Source organism: Falco biarmicus, chromosome 1 (genome assembly GCF_023638135.1).
Source record: "Falco biarmicus isolate bFalBia1 chromosome 1, bFalBia1.pri, whole genome shotgun sequence".
Lineage (NCBI taxonomy): Eukaryota > Metazoa > Chordata > Aves > Falconiformes > Falconidae > Falco > Falco biarmicus.
The window spans coordinates 79,226,360-79,252,886 of NC_079288.1; the positions used below are offsets into that span (position 1 = coordinate 79,226,360).

The window sequence follows — 26,527 nt, forward strand, 5'->3', positions numbered from 1 at the left end:
GCCGGGCCGCCGCCACCCCTCGCGGGGCGGGCCGGCTCCCTCCTCGGCGGCGCGGGGCCGCGGCAGCGGCTCCATCCCCGGCCGGAAGAGGAAGGCCCGCCGGGGCGCTGCGGAGGGCCGGGGAGGAGCCGCCGCCGCCCGCCCGCAGCATCCCCAAGGGAGGGCTTTTGGCAGGCGGGGGGGACGCGCCCGCGCCCCCTGAGGAGCGGTAGGTGGCCCGGGGCGCGGCGGGCGGCGTGGGAGGGAGGGCGGCCGGGGGAGCGGGGCTGGGCCGGGCGCGGCTGGGCCGGCCTCGCCGGGCCCCCGGGGTGCTGCCCGGTGGCGGCGGGTGCTTTGCCGGGGCAGGCGGCGGGTCCTCTCCGCGGACTCCGCATCTCTCTACGGCCGCCCCTTTCCCGCCCGGCGGCCCCTCAGGGCTCGGGCTCCCCTGGGAAATTGAGCTTTTTTCTGTTTTTCTGTCCCACTCACCCCCTCGCCGCCGTTTGTAACTCCGGCTCCTGACCTGAATCAGGACTTTACAAAGGGGTTAGAGGAGCCTTCTCAAGGCTGAGCAGGTAAAGCCGGGCATAGGACGTTACAGGTGGGGGAAGGGGTGGGAAGGATGAAATTCTTCCTGCTGGCAGATGACAAATCTCTGTGTGCTTGGGCAGGGCCAGCTTTACTGCTGATCCCTCCCCGAGAGACACAGCGTCAAAGCCGGCCGTGAGACAGGGACAGGGGAGCGCTGAGGGGCTGGGGGGGGGAGGGGGGGGGGCACGGTAGAGCAGAGCAAGTGGCAGAGGGACACAGGCGTCAAGAGAAACAACTTCCCCAAACTAAAAATTCTCCACCCTCTTCAAATGTGGCTCACAGAAATCAAACGTCATTGTGGAGGTGGTTTGTTTTTGCTGGTGGGATGCCAGGGCCTATAAAACATTTCGTGGTTTCCTGCCTAGCAGAAAATATGGAGAGGTTTGGGCAATGAAGGTGATGGAGGACAAAGTATAAACATGTAGAACCGTAGGATGTTGCGTAAGGGAAATTGCAACCACGTAGCTGAAACTGGAGCTGAATGAAAGGTTAGTGCTATCATCAGTAAGTTCAAGCAGCATGCTAGCCGAAATGGCTGTGAGGTTAAGGTGTAGAGGATGTTACCCCGTGTAAATAAACCTGGAATGAAGTTCAGCTTGGTCATACAATTCAATGGATGAATAAACAAATTGTGAGGAAAACCAAGATAGTATCTGCCACAATGAACCCATCCCTCAACTGTTGGCTAGATGGACCTAGGGCCAAGGGGAATTTGTCTAAAGGTATAGTTGTGTTGGCTCCAGATGCTCTTATATCATTTGGGTAAACAAATAACGCTAAATATTTGTAGCAGTGATGATTTACCATTTTAAATAAAAGGATCCTGAACATAACCAAACTGCTCTGTTCACTAGCAGATTTAAGAGCATTATGCTGTGAGTTTAATAAATGGATTGCAGGTGGCCCCATTCCACATTTATGTAATGTTTCGGTGCTAGTAAACTGAATCCACAAGTAAAGAAATGTCACAATAATATTTATTGCTGGGCATAACAAAGTGTTATGATCTTCATTTAGTGTCATGGTGTCATATGCCCAAGTACCTTGTGTACATACTACAGTATGTCTTGTCTGGAATAGAATTAACATAAATTCTCAGTGCTTTCAGTCCTGACTCATCAAAGTCAATGGATATTTTCGTATTGATTAACTTTGTTGGATGAAATTGTCTCCTCTTTTAGTCTTTTAGTGCAACAATTAATTCAGGGATTTTTGCAGTAGAAGGGACTGCTAATTGGTTTATGTTTTATGACTGAGATACACTGTAAAGTTTCTACAAGTCTGAAGTTCGCAGTTTCATGGTTTGTGTATTGTTCCTTTATTTTGATATCTGTTGAAACTGAGTTTTTTTCAGGATAAATCTGGCTTCTTTATTTGTTAAATACTGAACATGGTATGGCCTGCATCCTTGTTTAGGTCTTTAAGATAGTTTTTGAGTATTATCAAAGGAAGTTGATAGTTCTGATATTTCCAACAAACTAAAACGCTGCCTTAAACATTTGATGCCCCAGTTCGTATAGCCTATTAATGACTGTCATCCAAAGAAAGGAAAAAAATATTTAAGTTTCAAAATCTTGTTGTGTTGTTTCTTGAGGTGCTGTTGCTCTCTGGGATTTATCTTGAAGACAGCATTCCTGCAATAGGTAGGAAGTCTACCTTTTTTTTTTTCCCTAGTATACACTGGAGGCGTAAATCTATTAGTTACTTGAATGTGGATATTCAAAATATGAGTTACCTATTTTACTGTAATGCTGAGTTGAAAACATTTGGGAAAGATGTATTTAAATGCTCCTTTATTCTGTGTTTTATTTGGGAAGCTCCTATAATAGAGGTTGTTACCTTATTGCCCTCATAACCTGCTCTTGATGCAGGCAAACTTCATGTTGAGCTAATAACTGAGGCTAGAGAGCTGAGGTTCCGGTTCCCTTGCAAACCAGGTACCTTAATATAGCCATAGCTTGTATGTATTTTTTGTGAAGTCTGTAGAAAGTGAGAATGAATCAGCAAGTTACTCTTGTGAAAGACCTGCAAAATGCTTCCTGTTGACTGGATTTAAATGTAATTTTTTAGAAGCAGAACACCTGGGAGCATGGCCTTGCAAGAGAGAGGAACCATCAATGACAAGCAAGAACGGAACTCTAGTCGTGTTATTACAATTGTCTTCCTGGCACTTTTCATCGACTTGTTGGGATTTGCGCTCATCTTGCCACTGTTTCCTTCCATCCTTGATTATTACAGCCAGACTGAGGTAAGCAAAAGAGAAAGTCAGCCTGCTGGAAATGTTAGGTATGGGATCAGTAGGGAAGGATGGAAGAAAAATCCCTTGCCTTGGGGCAAACCAAGTAGCTGTAGGCAGAATAATAATATCCAGCACATTTAAATGGTTCATGGACTGAATTTGTTTGTGAACCTGCATAAGACTTTTCCCTCTTGCTTTTTCATTAAAATGAGAGAGTTGTTTTGGGGAAAATTCAGGAATTTCTTAGAAGCTAGTCCTTGTAATTACCAGTGCATTTGTAACTCATGCTGATGTCACTGGTGAGACAGAGTAAATGACAGTCCATAATGGATCTGCATACTGGGGTTTATCTAAGAACCAAAGAGATGAGAGGTTTTACCCTACTTTATTTCAGGCACTCACTTGCTCTCACCCCAGTATCGTGTTCACTACATCTCAGTTTCCATTCTTAGCAGGGAGCTGGCTGCTGCTCTGGGAACGCAGTGTGGAACGTTATGTTGGTTCCCAGCTGTGCAGCTGCTCACAGTTACCATTCTCGAGTGTTACTGGACAAGACGAAGATGATGTTGTGGGAGAATTATTTTTGCAGCCCCTTTCTAACTCCATTCCAACTGCAGCTATAGGCTTTGTCTTTCTTATGACCCTATCTCTAACCACAGCCATGTGCTCTGATCTCCAGCATCTTCCCCCACTTACAGTATATTTCATAGAATCATAGATCATTTAGGTTGGAAGAGAACTTTGAGATCATCAGGTCCAACCATTAACCCAGCACTGCCAAGTCCATCACTGAACCATGTCCTTAAGCACCACATCTATGTATTTTTTAAACAATTGCAGGGATGGTGATTCTACCACCTCCCTGGGCAGCCTGTTCCAATGCTTGACAACCCTTGCAGTGAAGAAGTGTTTCCTAACACCCAGTCTGTAACCTCCCCTGGCACAACTTGTGGCCCCTTCCTCTTGTTCTGTCGCTTCTTATCTGGGAGAAGAGACGTACTTCCACCTGCCTACAACCTCCTTTCAGGTAGCTGTGGAGAGCAATAAGGTCCCCTCTGAGCCTTTCCCCTCCCCAGACTAAACAACCCCAGTTCCCTTAGCTGCTCCTCTTAAGACCCTTCCCCAGCTGTGTTGCCCGTCTCTGGACACGCGCCGGCATCTCAATGTCTCTGTTGAAGTGAGGGGCCCAAAACTATACACAGGGTTCAATGTGTGGCCTCACCAGTGCCCAGTGCAGGGGGACGATCACTGCCCTGGTCCTGCTGGCCACACCATTTCTGACACAAGCCAGGACGCTGTTGGCCTTCCTGGCCACCTGGGCACACTGCTGGCTCATGTTCAGCTGGCTGTTGACCAGCACCCCCAGGTCCCTTTCCACCAGGCAACTTTCCAGCCACTCTGCCCCCAGCCTGTAGCACTGCATGGGGCTGGTGTGACCCCAGTGCAGGACCCAGCACTGAGCCTTGTTGAACCTCACACCATTGGCTTTGTTCCATCAATCCAGCCTGTCCAGATCCCTCTGCAGAGCCTGCCAGCAGATCAACACTCCTCCCCAGCTTGGTGTCATCTGCAAACTTGCTGAGGGTGCACTCGATCCCATTGTCCAGATCATTGATAATGACACTAGGCAGGACTGGCCCCAGCACTGGGCCCTGGGGAACACCCCTTGTGACCAACAACCAGCTGGATGTAACTCCACTCACCACCATACTTTGCACCCAGCCATCCAGCCAGCTTCTAACCCAGCACAGAGCACACCCATCCAAGCCATCAGCAGCCAGTTTCTCCAGGAGAGCGCTGTGGGAGACAGTGTCAAAGGCTTTACTAATGTTCAGTTAGACACCATCCATAACCTTTCCCTCATCCACTAGGCGGGTCACCTTGTCATAGAAGGAGATCAGGTTCATCAGGCAGGACCTGCTTTTCATAAACCCGTGCTGACTAGGCCTGATCACCCAGTTGTCCTTGCATGTGCAGCATGATGGCACTCAGGATGATCTGCTCCATAACCTTCCCCAGCACCAAGGTCAGGCTGACAGGCTGTAGTTCCCCTGATCTTCCTTCCGGCCCTTTTTGTTGAAAGGTGTCACATTGGCTGACCTCCAGTCTTCTGAGACCTCCCCAGTGAGGAGCTGTTGATAAATGATGGACAGCAGCTTGGCAAGCTCCTCCGCCAGCTCCCTCAGTACTCTTGTGTGGATCCCATCTGGCCCCATAGACTTGTTATTTCCTATAGCCAAGATCTTCACCTTCTTTTCAGGTTCCCCTTCTTCTTTTTAAATCTTCCTCCTTTTTTTAGGAACCGTTCTTGTTTGCACCACCTCTTCTTTCTGCGTCTACAAGCCCCTGATTCTCCCAGGCTAACCAGTTTCTGTGCAGAGGGATAGAGTATGTCTCGTGTTGCTTTATTAATTGAAAGATTCAGGACATGCCACTCCTGTTTAGTTCAGGATTTAGCAAGTAGCAGGCTTGATGGTCTACAAAAGGTCAAATCCCTATATTCCCCCACGTAAACACATACCCCCAATTATTTGCTGCTTGTTAGCATTCACGGTTTAAGCGATCTTTACCATATGGCAACTGATCAGCAAGGAAATTTTCCCTGGCAGGGGGAGAAGGAGAGAAGAAATCATCTAACGCTGTCTTTGGTTCACTAAGCTCTGATGCTGTGTTTGAAAATGAAACAGGGAAACTGTCTGCCTCCTCCTATTTCCCTGTTATCTGTTTTGCAGGATGGATTCTATTTGTCATTGCAACGAGGTGTGGATTGGTTTGCACTGATGGCTGGGATACCTCCAGGGCGGAAATACAACAGTGTCTTGTTTGGAGGTATGGAAATTAAACAAACAAGCTAACAGGGAAAAAAAAAAGACAAAAAAAAAAAAAGACTGTTGTTATCAAGTTACTTTCAGTATTGATGTGAGGAATGATGAGGAAAATGACAAGAAATACAAAAAGCATACTTGTCTTTTAATAGATTTTGATTTAAATAACACAGAAAATATCTCTTACAGTAGGCTATAAATTATTTTGGTTTCATCATACTGATAGCAATGAAGAGTTGGACAGCCCCATCTCCGTCATTTGGAGATACCTAGACAGGCAGAAGGAATTGGCCAACAGAAATCTTATGAAATTCAGTAAAGACAAATATGAAATCCTGCCCGTGGGAAAGAGCAGTCCCTTGCAGTGATACAGACTGGGCACTGACTGGTGAGGAGCAGCTCTGCTGTAAAGGCCCAGGGGGTCCTGGGGAGCAGCAAGCTGAGCATGAGCTGGCCCTGGCAGCAGAAGCACCAACAGCACCTGGGCTGTGTGAACAGAAGCAGAGCCAGTAGATTGAGGCAAGTGATCATCCCCCTCTACTCAGCAGTTGTTAGACCGCATCTAGAGCTTTGCATCTAGAGCATTGCATCCAGTTTTGGCCCCCCAGTACAATAAAGGCATCCATAAACTGCAGCAAGTTCAGCAGAGGCCCACAAAAGTGGAGCAGCTGGTGGCCTGGGCTTGTTCAGCCTGGAGCTAATAACAGCCTTCCAATACCTGTGGGGAGGTTATAGAGAAGACAGTGAGGCTTTTCACTGTGGTGCATAGTGGGAGAAAGGAAGGCAACAGGTGTAAGTAGAAGTTTATAAACTATTTCCCTCTTTCCCACATTATCCTCACAGGCATGTTTTTGTTTCTGTGCTCATTCCCAGTCAGATTACTGGCTTTTAAATAGTAGGAATCAGTTTTCTTTAATCCTTCATAAACTGCGTTCTGTCCCCTCTAAGGCCTGGCTTGCAAGCCTCCTGCTTGCACCTACTCACCATTTCAGACAAACAAGGGGCTGGGAACTCCCAGTCATGCTCAACTTGTTGCCTTTCCTTTTACCTGCTGTGTTCTGTACTCTTGGGAGTGCTGTGTCCCTTGACTTGGCTCAGTTGATTTCAAGGGGAAGGAGAAATCTCCCTGCCCCTTGCAGAGGAGTCCAGCTGACTCTTTTGCCCTTTGAAGAAAATATAGCATCTAGCCGGGAACATGCAATTAAGATAGACACTGTTTGTCTCAGAAAGGAAGCTGGTATCCCTTGCTGTTTTCTTTCTAGGAGAAAAGTATTTAGAAGCAGTGTTGAGTAGCGATGGGAATGTTCACTAATTGATATGAACGCTGGCAGCCACAGGCAGTGACAGTGCAGGCAAGGTGGCTGAATTAGGCTGGTATCTGTCACATTTGATTCCATCTCTTCTGCTTTCTTTGATGACAGCTTTTCTTAATAAGCCGTCTAATTTGCTAAACCAGCAGAAAACTTGTTTTGTTTGGGGTTTTTTTCTGGATTAGTTTTCTACCAGATTGAGTTGAATTAGCTCACTGGAGAGTTGACCAAGGCTGCAACCTCACCTGGTTGGCCAGGGCGCCGCCAGTGCTGGTCACCCTCAGCTCCCACTTGTTCCCCCGTGTGGAACAGCCCCGCTCTTGCTGCTCCCTAGCTGTGAAGTGTTTGGTGTGTCTGGGTGTTCTTACAGTGCTAGTAATACAAGGAAGAAAACTTGTCTCTCGTTGACATGAACTGCCAATGTACTAATCTGTAAGATTATTTACACAGTTCTTTTTACCTATCGTAAGCAGCTGTTCTCTCCAAGGTGGTTGGTATCGATATTCTGCCTTCATCAAAGCTGATGGGAGCAGAGCTTCAGGTCTCTCTCTCCTTTGCCTTTTAAAGCCTTGATAGCTGAGTGAGCTGAGACAAATAACCCAGTTTTTCCTTTAGAGAAAAACAGTGTGACAGCAAGGCATTTTTTGGACTGGTTATTGAGAGTATAGTGCAAATTAATAAGTGTCTGAAGCTAGAAATGGCAAGAGAAAAGAGGAATTAAAGATCACAGAAGCTGGAGGCAGATTTCAAAAGACTCTTGGAGTCTGTTGGAATCACTCCTACCTCTTAGGGTGCCTCACTAACAGCAGTGCTTATGTCCTTCTTTCCATGATAAGAGGGAAAGAAAAACTAATTAAGTGTGGCAGAATCAGGTTCAAACAATCAAAAAAAGTCTTAAGAGAACTTTGACTATTAAAGGCTGTGTTATATCTGCTTTAAGAACACAAAATGTATGTAGTCAGCTGAGGAAGCATTGTAGAATAAGCATTCCATTATAACCAGTGAGTTTCAACCCCCTTCTTACCAGTGAATCATCTAGTTTATGCCTGTTACTCTGGTCTGTCTGTCCGTCTTTGCCACTCAGTTAAATAACAATGCAAGACTGGTGTTTCGAGGGTGGCTTAGTTTCAGAGACAAAGCTGTCCTTTATAGCTGTTGGTTTACATTTAATTGTGTGCTTTTAAAGGACCTAATGGTGTAATAGGTCTAGAAGAGTTTGGCTGTCTTTGTATTTAAGATGAAGGCAGCAAGTCTAATGATACATGTGTTTGGGGTTTTTTTCAGGTCTGATTGGCTCAATCTTTTCCATCCTACAGTTTTTCTCCTCCCCCCTCACTGGTGCTGTGTCGGATCACTTGGGCAGAAGGCCTGTCATCTTGATGACAGTGGTATGTGTCTCATGCTGATTTTAGTCATGCCATCTCAATACACAGTTGAAGGCACTATGATCTTGTGGTTAACAAGAGGCTTGAGAAATTGAATGTTCTAGATCTGTTGGCTGTTGACTGCTTCTTGCCAAGTCGCTTAGCCACGCTTCCAAATGTGGGTGCTTAAACCGGGCTTCCCAGATCCCGAGTTGTACATAGAAGGCACCAGAATACTTGTCTGTATACCTGATTTCTAAAATCCCTTTCCCCTGTGTATGGGAGTATTATTCAGATGCTCTGTTTATAAATGTTAGACATAATCCCTGTATATTTTAGTTCCCCAAGTGACTAATGGGGGCTGATCGCTTCATGACCTGTTTCACAGAGCCTGGGGATTGTTGGTTAGGAAGTGCTTTATATAGCAGTATTAGTATAGATGTTATTTCTTATGAACATGAACATTCTCCAAAATGTTTTCTCTTGCTGCTCAGAGTATGGGTTTCTAATTACAGAAGCAGTGCAGAGCAAGCATACATACACGATGGAACTTGGGAGTCAGTGATACAGAAATCCCCATATCTTGTAGGCTTGTGGAGAGTGAGTTAAATAAGCATGGGTGCTTATGATTGATTATGAAATTTAAGGGCTAGAACTGTGAATTTTTCTTATTTTGAACTCAGGATTCTCTCGAAGTTGGAAACAAATCGAGTGGGATGTACAAAAGTAGTTTTGTGCCCAGTACTGATTTATCTCCCTCTGACCTTTCTTTGCTCTTTTAATTTTGTTAGTAATCTCACATTTATATGAAGTCTGTATGGATTTGTTTCTACTTCTCTTATATCACTGTCCAGGACATAGTGTGGTATCAGTATATTCAGACATTTCTGTTACATGGGTTTTGGAGCAGCTGTTGAAAACGAATTAAAAAATTAAATGTTTAGCTGGGAAATGTGCAGAAATGGTATCAGCTTTGCTCTGCTTTATAAAGAACCCTTTCTTGCTTCTGCAGATGGGTTTGATAACATCATACTCACTATGGGCTGCCTCTAGGACTTTTGGCGTTTTTCTTCTCTCCAGGATCATAGGTGGAATAAGCAAAGGGAATGTCAGCCTCTCCACAGCTATAATTGCTGACTTGCACTCTCCAAAAGCACGGAGCAAGGGCATGGTGAGTTACATGTGTGGGGTATATGTTTTGATTTACTAGGTAACTTGTAATTGATTTCAGGTGCTCAGAATGTCTTCCTCAGTATTAATTGATCATGTATTCCTCAGTGTATTAATTGATCAAGTGGAAATATGACTCTGTATACTAACTTGCTTCTGAAAAGATGCCAGATCATTTTGCTGGTGAGCTCTCAGACTTTGTCAGTGACTTTTACTGAGAAGTGAAATGCAGATGCCCTAGAGGTAGAAGGACTACCTGTTCAAGTAGTAGAAGTGTTACTCCTGCTGATAACTTTAATCCTGATTATAATAGCTTAGAAATCAGAACGTCTTACGGCCCAGTTTTGGTAGCTGGAACCCAGTTACAGGGCAACCCATTTTTCTCACCTTCCCAAATTGTGGAAGCCCAGCAGCACTGCACACAGCACAGCGTGCCTCCTGACTTCCTTGGATGCTGCACTGGCTTCAGGGTACGAGCTCAGCAGGTAAAGGATGTAACATTTGGCTGACAGAGCAGCAAATCGTATGAACAGCTGCCCTGTCCTCTTCCAGAAGGCAGTGGCTCAGATGGAAACACCCTGCAGGCTGAACTTTGCCTGTGAATTGCCAGTTAGATCTTTTATCTTCTAAAAACCCTGGGGGCCCAAACTTCTCTTAACAGATTGTTACAAGCCAGCATGCAGGACAGCTGCTTCTTGGGAGGCGAAAGCTTTAGATTTCACAGTGACAGCTAACGAATTTTCCAAGCAATTTATTGTAGTCCTGGTGAGCCAAAATACATTTTTATTTATGGAGAGGGATAACCATACAGCACTAATAAATAAAATGGGTCAGGGCCTATTTTTAGAGCCTGAGAACAAGTCACTTAGTACATCATGGCTTACATCCATATGGCTTATATTCTCTTCTTTTCCAAAGCAGAGTAGGCATGTTCATTCTGCTTTCTGCAAAGAGAATAACATCTGACTGATGCTGTTCCCAGGCTGTGATGGGCCATTGCCTGGGAGAGTGCTAGTCAGACAGGCTACAGCACTGGAGACTGTGAAGTGCCACCTGATTGTCACAACTTGGCCTTGTTTAATTTAGTACTATAGATACAGACTCAGGACAGCAGGAGGATTGTGTCGTAGGATGACATGTTTGGGTCCTGCGTATGGGAGTATATATCTTTGAAAGCCTCTTAAAGAAAATGAGGCAGGTCCTGCACTGTTGTATCCTTCAGTGATCTCACTGAGCTGATGACTCAGATCTCAGTGCTCTTTTAAGCTCCCAGCCAGTGTGTACAGATTCTACCTCTTTTTCCTGTGTGCTAGTTTCCTAGTGAGTCAATAAACCTGCTTTAGTACCTGCACTAAACTGAGGTTGTTCTGGGAAGCCTCTCAGCCTGTTTGCTGTACGAGACATAAATTCCTAAATACAGAAGTTGCCAAAGTACTTTAGAAGCTATAGACATCATTATGGATTCCTACGATGGAGCTTTCCTCCTTTCTCCAGTTTTACACTACGAAAGTTTATCCTATGGCTGAAGGATCTGCTGGCTGAGCAGTCCCTGAGGTGAGAATCATTATTTGCCTTCGCAGCTTTCTTTCACTCATAACCATGTTGCAGTTTGTTTCTGCCACTTTCCTGACTGGACAGAAAATAAAATCCGTTATTTGGAATTAACGGGTTTTTCACACTTAAAGCTTTTTGCTGTGCACTCCCTACATGGTCAGGGTGGTTAGGGTCTGTATCTGATTGCATTTCTTTTAAGGTAAATGCCAGGAAATCCAAGTTGTTTTAGAACTGATCTACATGAACAAACTGGTGTCTAAAACTGCATGTGTGTGTTCATTGTATCGCTGCAGGCAATGATTGGTGTTGCTTTCTCCCTTGGTTTTACCCTGGGTCCCATGATTGGAGCTTACCTAGCCATGGAGACAGAGAAAGGCGAAGTCTTTTATCTTCGTTCGGCATTGCTAGCACTCATGTTTTCTGTGGCTGATTTAATTTTCATCTTCTTCCTACTTCCGGAGACACTTCCCAAAGAAAAACGGGTAAATGGACTATCAATCTGAAGATCTGTGTTTCTTGCAAAAATAGGATTTGAGAACTGTTGAAATACCAGAAGCAATGAAGAAGAGGCTTAGCCAGTGTCTCAGGAATTCAGTTCATTCCTGGGACCAGGATTAAATACTGTTATTCAGGCTGGTGTCAAAACCGATTGCGTGATGGTCCCATCTCCTTAGCCCAGTGTAATATGAGAAATTCTTCATAGCTAGCACAACTGCTTAACTGTTAGGTTTGGTGCGTTAGGTTTAAATTTCTCAAAACCAAATGGGAACGTGGGAGGGAGGGGGTGAATTTTAAACTATAATTACAGTGACTCCCTGCAGAGGAATTTCAGCTAATTGTAAAAAGTAAATGCATCAGAGGCTGGATTTTCTTTCATTTAGCCAGTATGTGTTAGAAAATTTCTTACTGTTATCTTGTCTTTGCTTGATTGTTTTGAATGCTGAAGTAGCAAATTACGCTTATCTCCGAGCTGTGCTGTCTTCCATAGATACGAAATACCTACGTGTGCTAAAATTCAGTGACTAGATTTGTGGAGCCGAACATTTTTTGACATTACGATCTAGTATTTTGTGATCAGACACTGTCCAAGATATAATTGATTAAAAGTCTCTTGGAGCAGTCTCCTTTGTAGTGTGGGAGGGACTGAATACAGCCCTAGATATCTGGGTGAAACACTCGATTTGAGGCTTTCAGCTGGATTGCATCTTTCCTATCGTCCCTTGTTTCTAAGCAGCGCTCAGACATTGAAGCGTGCCTGGTCTCTGGATAGCCAAACCCATTTGACACCGAGAATTGTTCAGGAAACTTTTGCCTGTGATACTCCCGAAATGTAACTGATGTCCAAAAGAAGTTGCGATCATTTTGTCTTTTAAACCAGATGTACTTAGAAACCCCAACATTATGTTCCCAGGCACCACAGCTATTTTATCTTTTTTTAACAGTTCTTCCATGTGTCATCTGTTCCCCCTTCCTATTTGGCTGTTTCTAAACATTCCAGATAAAATCCTGTTCTTAGTTAGAGCTGCACACTCTGGGGTGGAGGTAACATGTTGAGGTAGGGAAGTGCTGTGGAGCGAATCCGTATTCTATCAACAATTCCACCTTTGCTGTAGAGAGATAAATGGCTTCAGCACCTTTTAGGACTGTATGATGACTGAATACCTCCCTCCCCCTTTTATTACCCTCTTCAGTGTTCTTCTGATAAGCCACTCTGTGTTAGACAACATGACTGAATTTTGTTAAGAAGGTGAGTGCTCTGTCCCCGCTTTTTGGGGCTCTGTCTCTGTGCAGCAGTGGGTATTGTGTGAGGTGGATTGATAGGTGCCTCTCAGGGTCAAGTCCCAGTCATGCAAAATACACAGGGTGTTTGCTTACGAGAGAGCGGTTTGACTGGCATTGGAGCTTCTTGTGGTTGGTATCAGCGTTGGTGCTTCTGGTGCTGTCTCCTTTCAGCCTGCAGCTGGGCAGTGGCCCCGTGTGATTTATGTGTTCTAGGGTATTTGTAATTCCACTTATGGGCTGCTTTGCTCTTTTCTGTGGTAATTCCCCCCGTTTTCTGGATGGGAGGGGAGCATTTTTCTTGGCCTGTAGACAACAGAGGAAGAGCAGGTATGTTGGCTGTCTTTCTGGAACTTGGATGGGCTGCGCTGGAGCAGGTGCTCCCGGAGTATAGGAGTGGAAGCATTGGAAGGACAAAGCTGTAAAAAGAGGGGAAATGATCATAATAACCGGTAGGAGGATGTGCCAGTGTGATCAGACAGCCATTTCCTTGAAATACGCTGTGTTCTCGTGATATTCTTGTTTCTCTATCAGTCTTCACAGGAAAGGAGTATTTCACATTCTTTCATGTTTCAATTAACTTGTAGAAAGGGGAAGGTGAAGGGGGACGGGGAGAACAAGGATGAGCTTTCATCCAGAGAGAACAGAATTTTTGCTCTCCTTCTTCCTCTTTTTTCAACAGTTCCACGAGTTTGTCAGGTGAAGAGTAACCAGAGAACTGTACCTTTCACCTGGCGGAGGCACTGGTCTTATGTCAGGTGGACAAAACAGCTCCTGCTGTGACCTGCTTGGGAGGAGGGAGGAATGGAAAGGTCTCTGGTGGAATCTGTCCCCTTTAAGGGCTTTTGAGTTATTTTTTAGCTAAGCTAGTTGTGGGCAAGGGTGCCTAGCTGGCGGGAGAGTCTTACAACGTTTTTTCTGGTGTCCAGCTAATCACGTAAGGACTGTGTAGGGCTATGCAGCATCACTAGCAGACTTAGGGAAAAATAAGGCTTTTGCTCCATGCATGCTGAACAGTGTCTGATTTGAAGGGTAAGGCTGCAGCTTGGAAGGCCGGGGCTGCATTCCTGATTTGGACTGACTCTGTGCCTTCAAGACATGTTCCTTAGTCTTTCTGCATTAGAGGAAAAAAGAGTAAACAAAGACACTATGAAACATGTCTACCATTCAAGGTGACTTTTGGGATCATCAGGAAGTAAAATAGAACTATTTTAGAGTAATAAGTCATAAGCATAGAAATTAAATACAAGTTAGATATTGCAGATTTTGAACCTGCAAAGAATCTGAATTCCACGCAGCTGGTGACATTGAAATTGGCAGTGTATGCTTCCTTATTTGGGATTCATGAAACACTTTTGTCAGTTTTAGGCAATGTTTTCGTTATTGATCAGTGGATGAAGTCACTTCCAGACACTGCTTCTAGGGCTAAGATAGGAGAAATTGAAAGAAATTTACATGCACACACATCCGCCTGTATTAAAAAAAATAAAATATCTATCACATAGATATATATTTCATAAAATATCAGATTGTAAACATATATTTTATATAAAATATATAACCTCCAGAGCAAACTACAATCAGCCTTGTAGTACAAAGCAGCTTGGCACCCTGTCTGACATGGATAATAATTCAAACCAGGTACAAACCACAGGGGGTTTGTATTACTGACAAACATGTTTGAAGAGAGGCGCTTGTTACCACATTCTCTATGCTGTAGCACAAACGCCATCATGCCAACAAATGCAGGAACTGAGGATTGCTACAAGCCAGCTTCAGGAAATCCTCTTACAGACCTTTTAAAAGCATGAGGAAACTTCTTCTTGGGAGTGTCTGTTTACTCTCTGCAATACATGTAGTGGAAGGGGAAGTAAATATCCCAGTTTATTCTGTGTGCTTCAGCAGCTTTATGGCTTTATACAAAACCAGCCTGGTATATTGAACTAGTTGCTGTTGTGAGACTAATAGGCTCCAGAGCTCTGCCGTCAGATACTCAGAAGCTCTGACTATCCAAACAAGACAGAGGTCATGTTAATACCATGTTGAAGGTTGATTTGTTTACAGCTTTATTAAATCCAGTCCATGAGTGTCCTCAGGTCATGCACCGAGATTAAGTTCCACTGATAATTTGACCTTTAATGTCTGTACCCTCAAGGGGGTAATAGCTTCCTCCCTCCCTATCTGGGAAGAGAAGGAAGCTCATCAGATAAAGTCTGTGCAGTGTTTTGAAGATGTAAAATATTAAGTGTGATTACTCAGGATTCTTGAGTCAGTCTTATCTCTTCCGGTGACTGTCATGTAAAGCGACAGTCTAAGTTCTCCTACTTTAAAAGGATTTGCTTCCTTGAGATTTTAGACATCTCTTCTTTAGTATTTTCTTTGATTTTATATACCTTAGAATAAAAGATAAAGAAATTTAAAAATTAAATTCTCTATGGATGAAAGAATCAGCATCTCTTAAGCGCCCATTGATAAGGAGCAAGGAGAGTGCATAATTAGGTTGAGATGTACAGAGTACAAGGACCGGAAGGGCTACAAAATAAACTTGCCTCTTTAAAAAGCCACGCAGCGTGGCTAGGCTAGGCAGAACTTCTCTAGAAATCTCTCTAAAATCTCTCTAAAGATTCTTTCTAAAAATTTTATTTTCCTTTTCTTCCCCAGGAGGTGTCACTGGCTGGCTAAAAGAACAACCAGTACCAAACCAGAGCACTGTTCGGTGTGCTGCACATACTGTTCTCAGACTCGTAGCGCACAAGCAGTTCCCCAGCTTCCCATGAACTTGCAGGCAGATGTGCCATTATTTTCCCAGTAAATGTTCATTGGACATGAGGGATGATGCAAAAGGTGAACCAAATAAAGCCACCTTTGAGGCTGTGGAAAATGAGCCTCTTCTCTTTTTAAACACGGAGAGAAGAATCTGTTTTCTGTCTTCAGTGAAAGCTGCTATCAATGCTCTACCTTCTAGTTACAGTGCTGGAGCCGGTTCTGCGTTGAGAAAGTCTGGGCTGCTATTGGGGGCCACTCAAACCCTAATGCCAGTTGCCTTGTTTCATCTCAGATAATTTGTGTAGATGTAGAAGCACATTTGGCTGTTACTGTCAATTCCTTGCAGTAGTTATTAACGTCAGTTTTTTAAATAAACTTCATTCTTTCTTTGATCAGGTCTCTTCTGTGACGTCTGGCTTTCAGGCAGCAGTTGACTTGCTCAGTCCTCTGGCCTTATTTCAGTTCTCTGCAGTCACCCGAGGAAAGGAATCCCTTTCACAGAAGAGTAAGTGTTAGCTGGCTTTTTATATTAATATTGTATGTGGCGGTGGTTTCTAAGTGAAAACTTTACTCAGACTGTTTCAGAAGCAGCACTCTGTTCACTCATTTAAAACCAATCTTACTAACTTATGAGCAGGGAATTGCAAGGTCCCTTGGACACTGGTCCGTTTATTCCCAAAAGAAGATTTGAGAGATTAGTGTTTTGAAGATTTCTGACTTGCTACTTGCTTTTTCTTCAGGCACTGGCTGCAGCATGGGGTAGGCTGCAGTAAGTGAAGTGATTCAAAAAGGTAAATCAAGGCATGAGTAAGGGAGATGTGAGTTTGCTTATCCAAGCTGCGAACCAGGAAACTTCAGAAATTGTATTTCTCAGTTCAGGACTTGGAGATGTAGGATTTTAGCTGGCCGTTTCTGTATATGAAATTATTTAAGCTGTAGAAAATAGATCAGTGTTTGCCAGGTACACCAACTTATCATTCAGTCCTCCTTGCTGCTGCGGCAGGAATAGAGTAGTATTTGGAGAAAATCTGTTAAACCCTGCATTGGCAGAAAAATAAGTAAGGTAATCTGGCACAGACCATTTGTAGCTTAGAGAAATGTGATCCTGGGAGCAGCATCGAGGTATTAGGTGGAATATGGGTATAGAATAAAATAAATACATCTCCATATAGGTGGGGGTGTGAGTGTGAGGCAAAGGGGCTGGATTGGCTGAGCGAGACCATGGTGACCAAGAGAGAGATTAGTCTTTTTGGCTCTCCTCCCCTCATCAGAAGGGAGGTAGTAGGCAGAAGTCATTTTGTGGCATGTCTTGTATGGGTATTTAAAATGGTCATTGAAGTGAGGACTTTTCCCATGAAATAATAAATGAGTTGATAAATGTTGCTCTGCTATTGTTGTTGTTTTCTCAAATCATGCTTGAAAAACAACACTGTGTTTCTCCCCACCCCCACCCCGCCCTTGGTGTGTGTTTGGTTTTTTGTTTGTTTAGATCTTCAGAATCTCAAAATCTTGGGCCTGGCTTATTTCCTGTACCTCTTCCTGTTTTCCGGCTTGGAGTATACGCTGAGTTTTCTTACTCACCAGAGATTCCAGTTCAGCAGGTATAGCACACTTAGAAGATAAATGTTGTATATTTCGTCTGGGATATTTTCCAAAATCTTGATTTAAGGCCTCTTCGTTTATTTTCAAGAGAGGCTTTAGCAACCACTGCATTCAGTGATACTTGGGCTTTGTGGGAAGAGTTTATGAAAATATAGTCACACTGTTTATCATGAAAGGAAATACTCTAACTACTAATATCTAGAGAAAATCAATACATTGATTGTATTGATTAAAGTAAAACTTTTGAAATATATATAGCTGGGTTAGTTGTATTGACTATAAAAAAACTTTTCTCGCCTTGCCCAGAAGAGGTCTTAAGTATCAGGATGAATCTTGAAGCTCAAAAAAGGTAAAAGATGGAGGGACAGCAACATGGTTATATTTGCTCATCTGAGTTCCGCATTGCACATGGTGTACAGTCATTTTATCATAGAGTTTGGTTTCCTTTAGTCAAACACCAGAGAAGAAAGAACAGAATCCACTAACAGCAGCTCAGCTTGAAATACTTTTCCTGCCAGCTCACAGGAAGGTTTCCAGCCAGGAACATCATCTTGCAGCTTGATTCCTTACGTGTGTCCCTCCCTTTGAGTAGTTCTCAGGGGTTTGTTGCATCTTTCCCTGTCTGTCTTTCGTTACAGTTTGCGGCTTAACTAATGTGTGTGCATCAGGGAAAGGTTTTCAACTGTATTAAGCTTGCTCTGCATGTAGTCATGTCGTGACATAAACAACTTTATGCCAACAGCGCAGGCTGTGGGACAGACAAGCTTGTTAGGAGGAGAGAACGTTTAGCTGAGAATATCCACATAGTTTAGTAGATGAGAGGTGAAAGGGAAATTTGAAGAAATATTTAAGGGTGGAGGGAGTGATGCTGCAAGCTTCCCAGTGCAGTACATGATCACCACCGTGCCAGTGCCCATGTCGTGCCTTGGTGACCTTAATCAAGCTCTGCATGAGGGGTGGCAGTGGTTGTGAGAAAGGAAAGCACTTGCTCCTTGGAAACCAGCAACTGCTGTGCATGTGGCACAGACTTCCATGGCACAGGGTAATTAGCGTGTTGACTCTTTGTGGGCCACCCTAGCAGCAACTAAACTGCATCCCAGCAGTCTAGAGATGATCGTGGCATTTGCCAGCAGCTGTCCCCTCTCTACGTAAGACCTCAGAGGTTTATCTTCTTGCTGTCTGCCTGCCATGGAAACTAATGTCAGCCTATTAAGAACTTTGCACTGCTCATGCTAGCACCAAAAACCATTTTCTCTCTCTTTCAGGAACGGGTCTGCACCGGACCTGTGAATCCCAGGGTGGAATGCTCTGTGCATGACTCCATAATCTGTGTTTTTGCCTTCCTTCTAGCATGCAGCAGGGCAAGATGTTTTTCTTTATTGGAATAACAATGGCTGTGATCCAGGGAGGCTACGCTCGCCGAATCAAGCCAGGAAATGAAATCAGAGCTGTAAAGAGGGTAAAAAAAATACTTATTTTTCTTTTCCCCCCAAAATCTGATGTGTTAATTTTCAGTCTAAAGGGCAATGAAGGGTAGTTGGAGGCTGTAACTGTACTTGTCAAATCAAAAGAAGTTTCTGTCTCATTAATCCAGCTGAGTGACTTCTCAAGACCCTGGGTTTTGGGCACTTACCAGCCTAACTAAACTGTGGAACATTAGGGCCCTTTCTTACCATGTATCAGCTACAATATTACTGAAACTTTGAGTTCTTCAGTAGAACTGCAGTAAGGAATGAGAACAGAGTGTCCTTCTGTGCAAGCTAGGTAAAATGCAGTGAAGATGATGCTTTAAGTGGTTTCTCTTGCAGTGCAGACATTGAAACTACTAAAGCTGCTTCAGAGCTCATCTCTCTTTCTGGCAAATTATTTTCAGGGACTTCGTCAGTCTGGCCGTCTCCATGCTTGACAGGCTTTCCCTAAAGTGTATTTCACTGGTGGGCTGGGGAAATAGATTCTTCCTCTTCAGTCTTTGATTTGTGATCATCAGTATTACATGTAACAATAGCATGTACTGATGTTCAGACTGAAGATTCACGGACAAAAGTGTGCATTTCATTCTTTTCCTTGCCTCTTTCTTCATAGAGATGGTGGTGTGGCTGTACTGGGATGGCAGGAAACAGTTCCCTGCAAATTATACAGCTGAGGAACAAATAGATATGTCTTTCTTACATTTGTGCATGGAACTAAAAGCAGGTTTCAAGTGTTTCTGAACTTTTGTTGGCTGCTTGGTAATAGCTATACTTGGACCGTTAAAGCCTCTGTCAATTAATTATACATTAATTGGAGGCCAGTGTGATTTCAACAGTGGCAAGGTAAAAAAAGTTACTAAACTGCACTGCATTCTAGTGAACTGACTCACCTTTTCTTAAAGTTATTTCTGCTGGTTAAACCATCTCCACCTTGTTCCCTGGCAGGCAAAAGTTAATGGCACACTGGTTGTGTCACACAGAAAGTGTTTCCCTGTGAATAAAAACTCACGCAGCTGTTAGTGTTGCTTTGTCCTCTGCATCAGCTTCTTCCATGTGCTCTGCCAACCTGCTGTTCGCTGGCACCGCACCGCAGTTCATGCAGACTGTGGTTTGCCCCATTAATTTTTATACTCCTTCCTCTTCCCTGCACTGAGAAGTGTAGTTACCTCAAAATGCTCACTTCGGTTAGTTGGTCTGGGCTGATCACTGCTCATAAACACCCGTCTGCGCTATGCAGGAACCCGCTGGCCCTGGGGCACTCTTTCTGTGGATGTATGTGGCTTTTGTGGCAGTTCCCCCCTTTTGCTGAAGTGATTCTGTCAATTTGTGAATCTGGATAATATGGCACATGTGGCCTCTCTTAGCGCAGTGGTTACAGTAGTTCATTTATAACTGAATCTTCAAAATGAGACATTTGGTGGGGGTGAATACCCTCTTTTGTAAAACACAGCGGTCTTAACTGATCTGTCTTTTCTGTGAAAGCTCTGTATGCGAGGGACACATCACAGGGGAACTGAAGTCCAGGCTCTGGGAGGAGATGAAGAATGTTTGTCTTTTGGGGTTTGAATTTCAAATCCCATTACCCCCCCCCCCCCCCTTTTTTTTTTTTTTTTTTCTCAGCTCCAGAAGTATGGGCTCTGAATGCTAAAGACAAAATCAGTCGATATTGCTGAGAAAAAAGTAGAGGAGCTGTAGTCCTGTTGCACACAAGCCTTTTAATCTCTTATGCCAGCTCAGGAGATGAAGAGTTAAAGCTAGATTTCTCTCCAGTTCAACACAGAACAAGAGAAAAGAACACCAAAAACTGGTAGATCCTGTGAGAGAGAGAGACCTCTGCAAAATTTCTCTTTTCCTCAGCTGTGGGAAATCGGTGGTGGGATAACTACAGCCTGTGTTACAGGTGACTCCAGCCTGCCTGTGGTCTGAAATCATGGGATAGTGAGAACAGAAAAGTAAGTTGTGCTGATGTGTGGCCATCCAGGTGAATTTGAAGTGTCTACTTGGGAAGAAAGGGCTTTCTGCTGCTAACTTAAATTAGTCCCATCAGCGGCAGAGAACTGGCAGGACACCTAGAGTCAGGCTTTAACAAGCAGGGCTTGAATGTAACCCCGTGACTCATTCATTTTGCAGGCTATTATGTTGCTGATTCCAGCTTTCTTGTTAATTGGATGGGCTGCCAATGTGACCATGCTGAGTGTCGGACTGTTGCTGTACTCCTTTGGTAAGCTATTCAAACTGCACTGAAAGCTAAGCACAAATAATTTTTCTTCATGTATTCATTCACCTCGTTAAAAAAAGATGCACTTCTAATTTCAAACTATAAGTAACAGAAAGTTGGCACTTCAGTTCATAAAATATGGAAGAAATACTGTCTGGGTTTTTTTCTGATGCTGTTTGTATCACAGGAGGTTGCCATGGTGATATTTGGAAGCATCCCCAGTGCTCCTGTTGTCCTGTCTCACTGGGAAGCTCTAGAGGGTGTTTTTTTCCCCTCTTATCAGACCTAGAAGCAAAATATTCACTAAATAGCTGAGGTCAGGAAGAGAAGGGAGACTGCGCGTCTTCATATTTCTGTGGTGGCTGCATTATTTCTTAGGCAACAGGCTGAAGAGATCTGTGTGCTCAGAAGCTGGAGGCCAGGCTGTGCGTTCAGGCGGAGCGAGCGGGAGGGTAAATCGGGGTTGCCCTGAACGTTGTGGCGTGGGGCTGTGCAGGCTGGACACCGCTCTGCTCTCTTGCATTGCAGGCTGCTAGCTCAGGGAGGGAGCAAAACTCCACCTATTGTTTCTGATAACTGTAGATGGTTTTCAAGGATGTTTGTGTTTACGTAAATAATATTCTGCCAGTCTAAGCTGTTATTCAGGGAAGTGATGATGAATGAAGTTGCATTTATCTACTGAAGTGCCTATCTGAAAAGAGATTTCAGATATTCTCAATGCTGCTAACTATTGTTAAGAAGCTTCAAACATGACTAATTACAAAAGTAGAAGACTTCTCTTTCACATGATACAGCCTGATTTAAGAGTAAACTGTAAGCCACAAAACGCGTCTGTTTAGTAACTTGCTTGTCTAGAACAGCTGTGTGTTTGACAGATTTCAAAATCTGTGTCTTATCTCCAGATTAACTTGCTTTTGAAAACCCACTGGGTGGGGAGGGAGAGGAGGCAATTGTTTTGTCTAACTGTGCTCCTAAGTTAGGAGCCTTGTCTTCCGGGGCTCCATAGCTGGGCAGAAGACCTCATTTCTTCCCCAGCGAAGCCAGCTAGAAATGCCTCTGCGGAGGGGCCTCTTTTCCCCCTCCCTTCCTCCCTCTGCCTCAAGAGTCAGGGCGCCTGAAGTTAAGGCAACATGTGTATCGTTCCTGCTCTCCAGTTGTCCTTTCCTTCCCAGCAAAGATTCTGCTTTGTACGCTTAAAGCACTTCCTTCTTGGCAGAAAAGTCCCCTGTTTCAGTAAGAGGGCAGTGGTTGCTGAACAGCTCTTGGCTTTTGTGTCCAAAAATTTTGTAACCTCTTCTTTTTGGATTTGACTGTCTTATTTCCCAAATCAGAACATAGCTGCCTCTTTCATCCGTGAGTACAGTAAAGCCGTATGTATGGGGACAGTGTAGTTCTGCGTACAGCCACCTCATTGTCCATTTGAAATATAAGCAACCCCCTGTTCCACCTGACAAGACCACAGCGATTTGGAAAACTACCAGTTAGCTGAGCAGACCTATCGACCCCTTTCCCGTGGGCTCACAGAATGAGAGACATTAATGTGAAACATCTGCTCAGAGCACTCATGGCTCTGGGCTCTTCGTGCAAGTTGGCTTTGAGGGGTTGTTTTTGTAACTGAACCGGATTAAACCTGGTGATTCATTGTTGGTACAATGGCCCAGAGCTCAGCATATTTCTCTGCAGAAGTAACGAGTTCGGGCCACGTGTTTTCCACTTTTAACTGTTTTGAGCTCTGCTGTTCATTGACGGTCTCTTGTGTGGATTTTTCCAGCTGCGGCCATTGTTATCCCGTGTTTGTCAGCAGTGGTGTCAGGCTATGGTGAGTGTCTTTCCTGCTCTGAGTGGCAGCTCTCGGCCACATAATTCACCTTTATATAGACTTGGCTCAAATACAGAATTGACCTCAAGTTTAACGATGCATCAAGAGGAACGCTGGTGGTGTAGGTCTGCCTTGGGTCTGAATGTTGGACTGGGGGCTCTGGCTGCTGCTTGGCTTTGTAAAAGGCATCTTTCCCCTCTGAATGCATTAACAAGGAAAGCAGAAATGCTAAGAGTTACGGAGAACTGCTACTCCACGTTGCACCTCTGTAACCCTGAAGCAACAATGACCCCTGCAGGAGTGAGGCTACAGCCTAGGGAAGAGCCCTTCCCGGTTGCTCGTTTGCTGCCCCTTTTCAGTAGAGCCAGCACCCCACGGCTGTAGTTACCCCGCAGCTGCAGCGAGCTTTGCTGTGGGGAGGCAAACCAGCTCTTGTGCTGCAAGTGCTGCAACCTTCAGCCCCTTCCCTTCTATGAACGTCTTTCACAGGAGAGAAGCTGCTGGGGACGGGACGATGACATCCTGACCCTGGGAAAATCCGAAACATCCCGCAAGGGAGCACAGGAAAACCCCAACCAGACTTTTGTTTCTGAAAACTGTCAGTGCTCCGTAATGGACAGTTTCACAGCTCACAGACAGCAGCGATCTGTTGAGAGTGACAATCAGTATCACACTTGAATTTTGTACCATGTAACGCAGCTTGTTGCAGTGTGATGGGGAAGCTTGAAGCAACTTTATTTCTAGGAAGATGAGGAAGAACGGGCAAAGCATATTATAGGCAAAGGCCACAAACAGCAATGAGCAGGGAAGGGCCTGGGTTCTCCGAAGGAGATACCAGCCATCGCTGCCAGCAGTAAAATAATTTCTTCCCAATTCCTTAGAAAAAACCTTCTAAGGAGCCTTCTGAAACCTTCCAGGTTTGTGGCACTGGTTGCTACATAACCTTGCGAAGCCATCTGTAGATGACAGTTCTTTCTTCAGCTTTGGTTCAGTTGGTTGCCAGCACTATGGTGCTTGCTGAGCTGAAAAAGTAAGGCTTTGCTCATTAATGCCACTTCTGTGTTGCTCTTGCTTAACTTGCATCCATGCTTCTGTATTTGTTACCACCTGTGCCTCCTCAGCAAATCTTGTGTACAACGTAAAGCTGCTTTTTTTGTTGGGTTTTTAGCAGGGGGCAGGGGCAGGTAGGGGAGAGAGCACTACAAGCCACCCATGGGTAAGCCCTCGTGCTTTTTCAATGAAGCTGTTGTGTTTATTTTGGTGGAGGGGAAAAGAATGCAGACCAGGCAGCGAGTGTGCAATGAGGGGAGGGGGAGATGCGTGTGGGAGGTACCTCCAAAAGCTCCCAGAGCTGCATCCTTTCCCTGCCCCAAGCAAACCCTCCACAGGGAGTAATGGCTCTGTTTGCACAGGCTCTGCCAGCCAGAAAGGACGAGTCATGGGGATCCTGCGGAGCCTGGGTGCCCTCGCCAGAGCCCTGGGACCCATCCTGTCAGCTACAGGTGAGCGCAGCCTCCTGCTCCTTCCCGCCTTTGCCAGCGCACAGCATCGCTCCGGGCCCCCGCAGCCCGGGTGGGTCCCGGGGGGAGGAAGTACAGCACGCCTCAGCGCCATACAGTTCTCTTAGAGAAGCAGGTACCCCTGAGAGCTGCACACAGTCCTTGCTAGCGCCAACACCAGCCTCCTGCGTGAATTTGAAAGTTTATAAAAGCAGAGATCAGCTAGGGAGCAGGTATAGCCCGACTCTTTAAAAAAACCAAATTCCAGCAACAGCAGTAAGCTGCTGCGGCCCTGGGTGTAGGTGTGCGGGCAGAGGGGGCCGCACAGCGGGAGGCTGGCCAGGACCCCTTGCCTTTGCTGGGCTTAGGTGTAGCTGTTCCAGCGAGTAACCCCGCCTGCTGGGGGGCCACCCTGGCACCCAGTAAGCAGGAGTCACTGGAATGGGGTTTCCTGTGCTGTGGTAACTGGTTCCCGGCCTCCCATGCAGACGTATCCCCAGATGATACAAAAGATGATACAAATGAAGTAGGGATGGTCCATAATGTGCAATAAAGAACTTTGTAGCTTACAGCTGCTTTTAAAGCTGAAACCCCGAGTCCCCGCGCTACTGCTGCCCCGGAGCTCAGGGAGCACACCCTGGCTAAGGCCAAACCTAGACAGTGCCTGAGGGCACAGGTGCCCCCTGTGTGGGGTTCAGTTCCCCCAGCCGTTACAGGGTAAAGGGAAGCAGCCCCATGGCAAGGCAAAGCCTGAACTCAGCCCTCATGTTAAGTTCGAGCAAAGCCAGACCCTGTTCCCTGACGGCACCCATGGGCCAAGCAAGCGGCTGACAGGAAAAGGCACAGTCTGGACTTCACAGCAAAAGCACAGCAGCACGGCTGCTCCCGAGGGTAGCGCAAGTCCTGCCTTGACCCTCCCGCCTTCAGCACAAGCATCTCGCAGGAGACCAGTGCCAACAGTGAGGGACCTCCAAGAGCAGCACAGGCAGCGCTTGGAGCAGCTGTGGCAGCCGCGTTGGGGCAGAGAGAAATAGCTACCGTGTAAAGCTGGACGAGCGAACAGGAGCTTCCCCGTTGCCATCCTGTCAAGAATGATAATACCCTATTTGGAACAACCACTTTTAACATGCTCTTTCCTCAGAAAAGACCCAACACTGCTATCGGTCACCTCACCTTTACAGCTGCGTGCCAGCAAGGGCAGGCAGCACTAGATTCACTAGCTCCGTGTTCTCCAGTTGTATTTGTAAGCTGCCGGGAGCGGCAGCTCTGACGGCCAGTTTACACCCCCCCCCCCAAGGGCAAGCACACCAACGAGCTAAATCTTGTTTCCTTTGCAGTTTACTGGCTGGCCGGGGCAGAGTTTTGCTTCACTGTCTGTGGAGCCTTCTTCCTCATCCCCTTTGCTTTACTCGGTTATATAAAACAGCAGGCAAAGGAGGAGTAGGACGTGACCACAGAACCATCACCAGCTTCCAAGGATTTCTGCCTCACCTGACTCTGCTGGTCCAATAGGAAGTGGCCAATTTTCACCGTTGGGAAGGGGATACGCAATGACCCTGTGCAGCAACAACAGACTTCAGGTTTCTTACGGCCCTCCACAAGCAGTGGCGTTAAGACACCTCCCAGCCGGCTTGGCTGGTTTTGCAAATAGCAGAGACACACCCCACAGAACAGCCGAGTAAAGCATTACGACCACCAGCTGAGTGGAGACCGACATAGATTCGTTGAGGTTGGGAAAGACCTTTAAGATCATCAAGCCCAACCGTTAACCCAGCACTGCCAAGTCCACCACTACACCATCTCCCCAAGCACCCACGGTCTGGAAACAGTTTTGAATGAGCACGACAGCAGCACAGCCCAGTGCCATGCCGGTCCACCATCCAGGGCTGCTGCACACCGCGCTGCCGTGGCCGCGGCACACGCTGCTGCTCTCCCAGACCCCTGCCAGGAGGGCCGTTGTGCCTGCTTTTGGCGAGCACGGAACAAACCCCCACAGCAGTTTCTGTACCATCGTCAGGAGATCTCCGCAACTGCTCCGTGCCCCTGGTACCAGCTGTATCGCCCACCTTAAAACGCGACCATCGAAACCACAAGCACGCAGCGCACTACAGGCTGCCGAAGCCTGACTGCTACTCTGGTACAGGTGGACTGTTTTTAATACACAGTTAAATTTTGAGAGATGTTTTATATTTCTAATACTGTGTGATATTTTTTGATGACCAAGCACTGTTCTCTTTTGCATTGCAAATAAACTGTTACATTGTACGCTCACCTAGTCAGTTAATTACATCTAAACCAAACACTGCAGGGTCCAGAACTCAGCCCAGGTGCCAAAAGCCTCCC

General features: G+C 45.5%; 1 protein-coding gene across 6 annotated transcripts; it reads left to right on the forward strand.

Annotated features, from left to right (window-relative positions):
• Nucleotides 1–26,449, forward strand: MFSD10 (major facilitator superfamily domain containing 10). 6 transcript variants are annotated; one of them, XM_056339347.1, is made up of 15 exons: nt 7–208; nt 512–554; nt 2,165–2,213; nt 2,641–2,818; nt 5,542–5,638; nt 8,229–8,332; nt 9,321–9,479; nt 11,326–11,514; nt 15,974–16,082; nt 17,067–17,178; nt 18,530–18,638; nt 20,779–20,869; nt 22,638–22,685; nt 24,098–24,187; nt 25,522–26,449. In XM_056339347.1, the coding sequence occupies exons 4-15, from the start codon at nt 2,660–2,662 to the stop codon at nt 25,626–25,628; spliced, it is 1,374 nt and encodes a 457-aa protein (XP_056195322.1). In that variant the 5' UTR covers nt 7–208; nt 512–554; nt 2,165–2,213; nt 2,641–2,659; the 3' UTR covers nt 25,629–26,449. The 6 variants fall into 6 exon arrangements, with proteins under 6 accessions (XP_056195351.1, XP_056195341.1, XP_056195322.1 ...); XM_056339366.1 differs by lacking the exon at nt 512–554 and having other exon boundaries at nt 6–208; nt 2,647–2,818; XM_056339341.1 differs by lacking the exon at nt 512–554.
• The last annotated feature ends 78 nt before the right edge of the window (nt 26,450–26,527 follow it).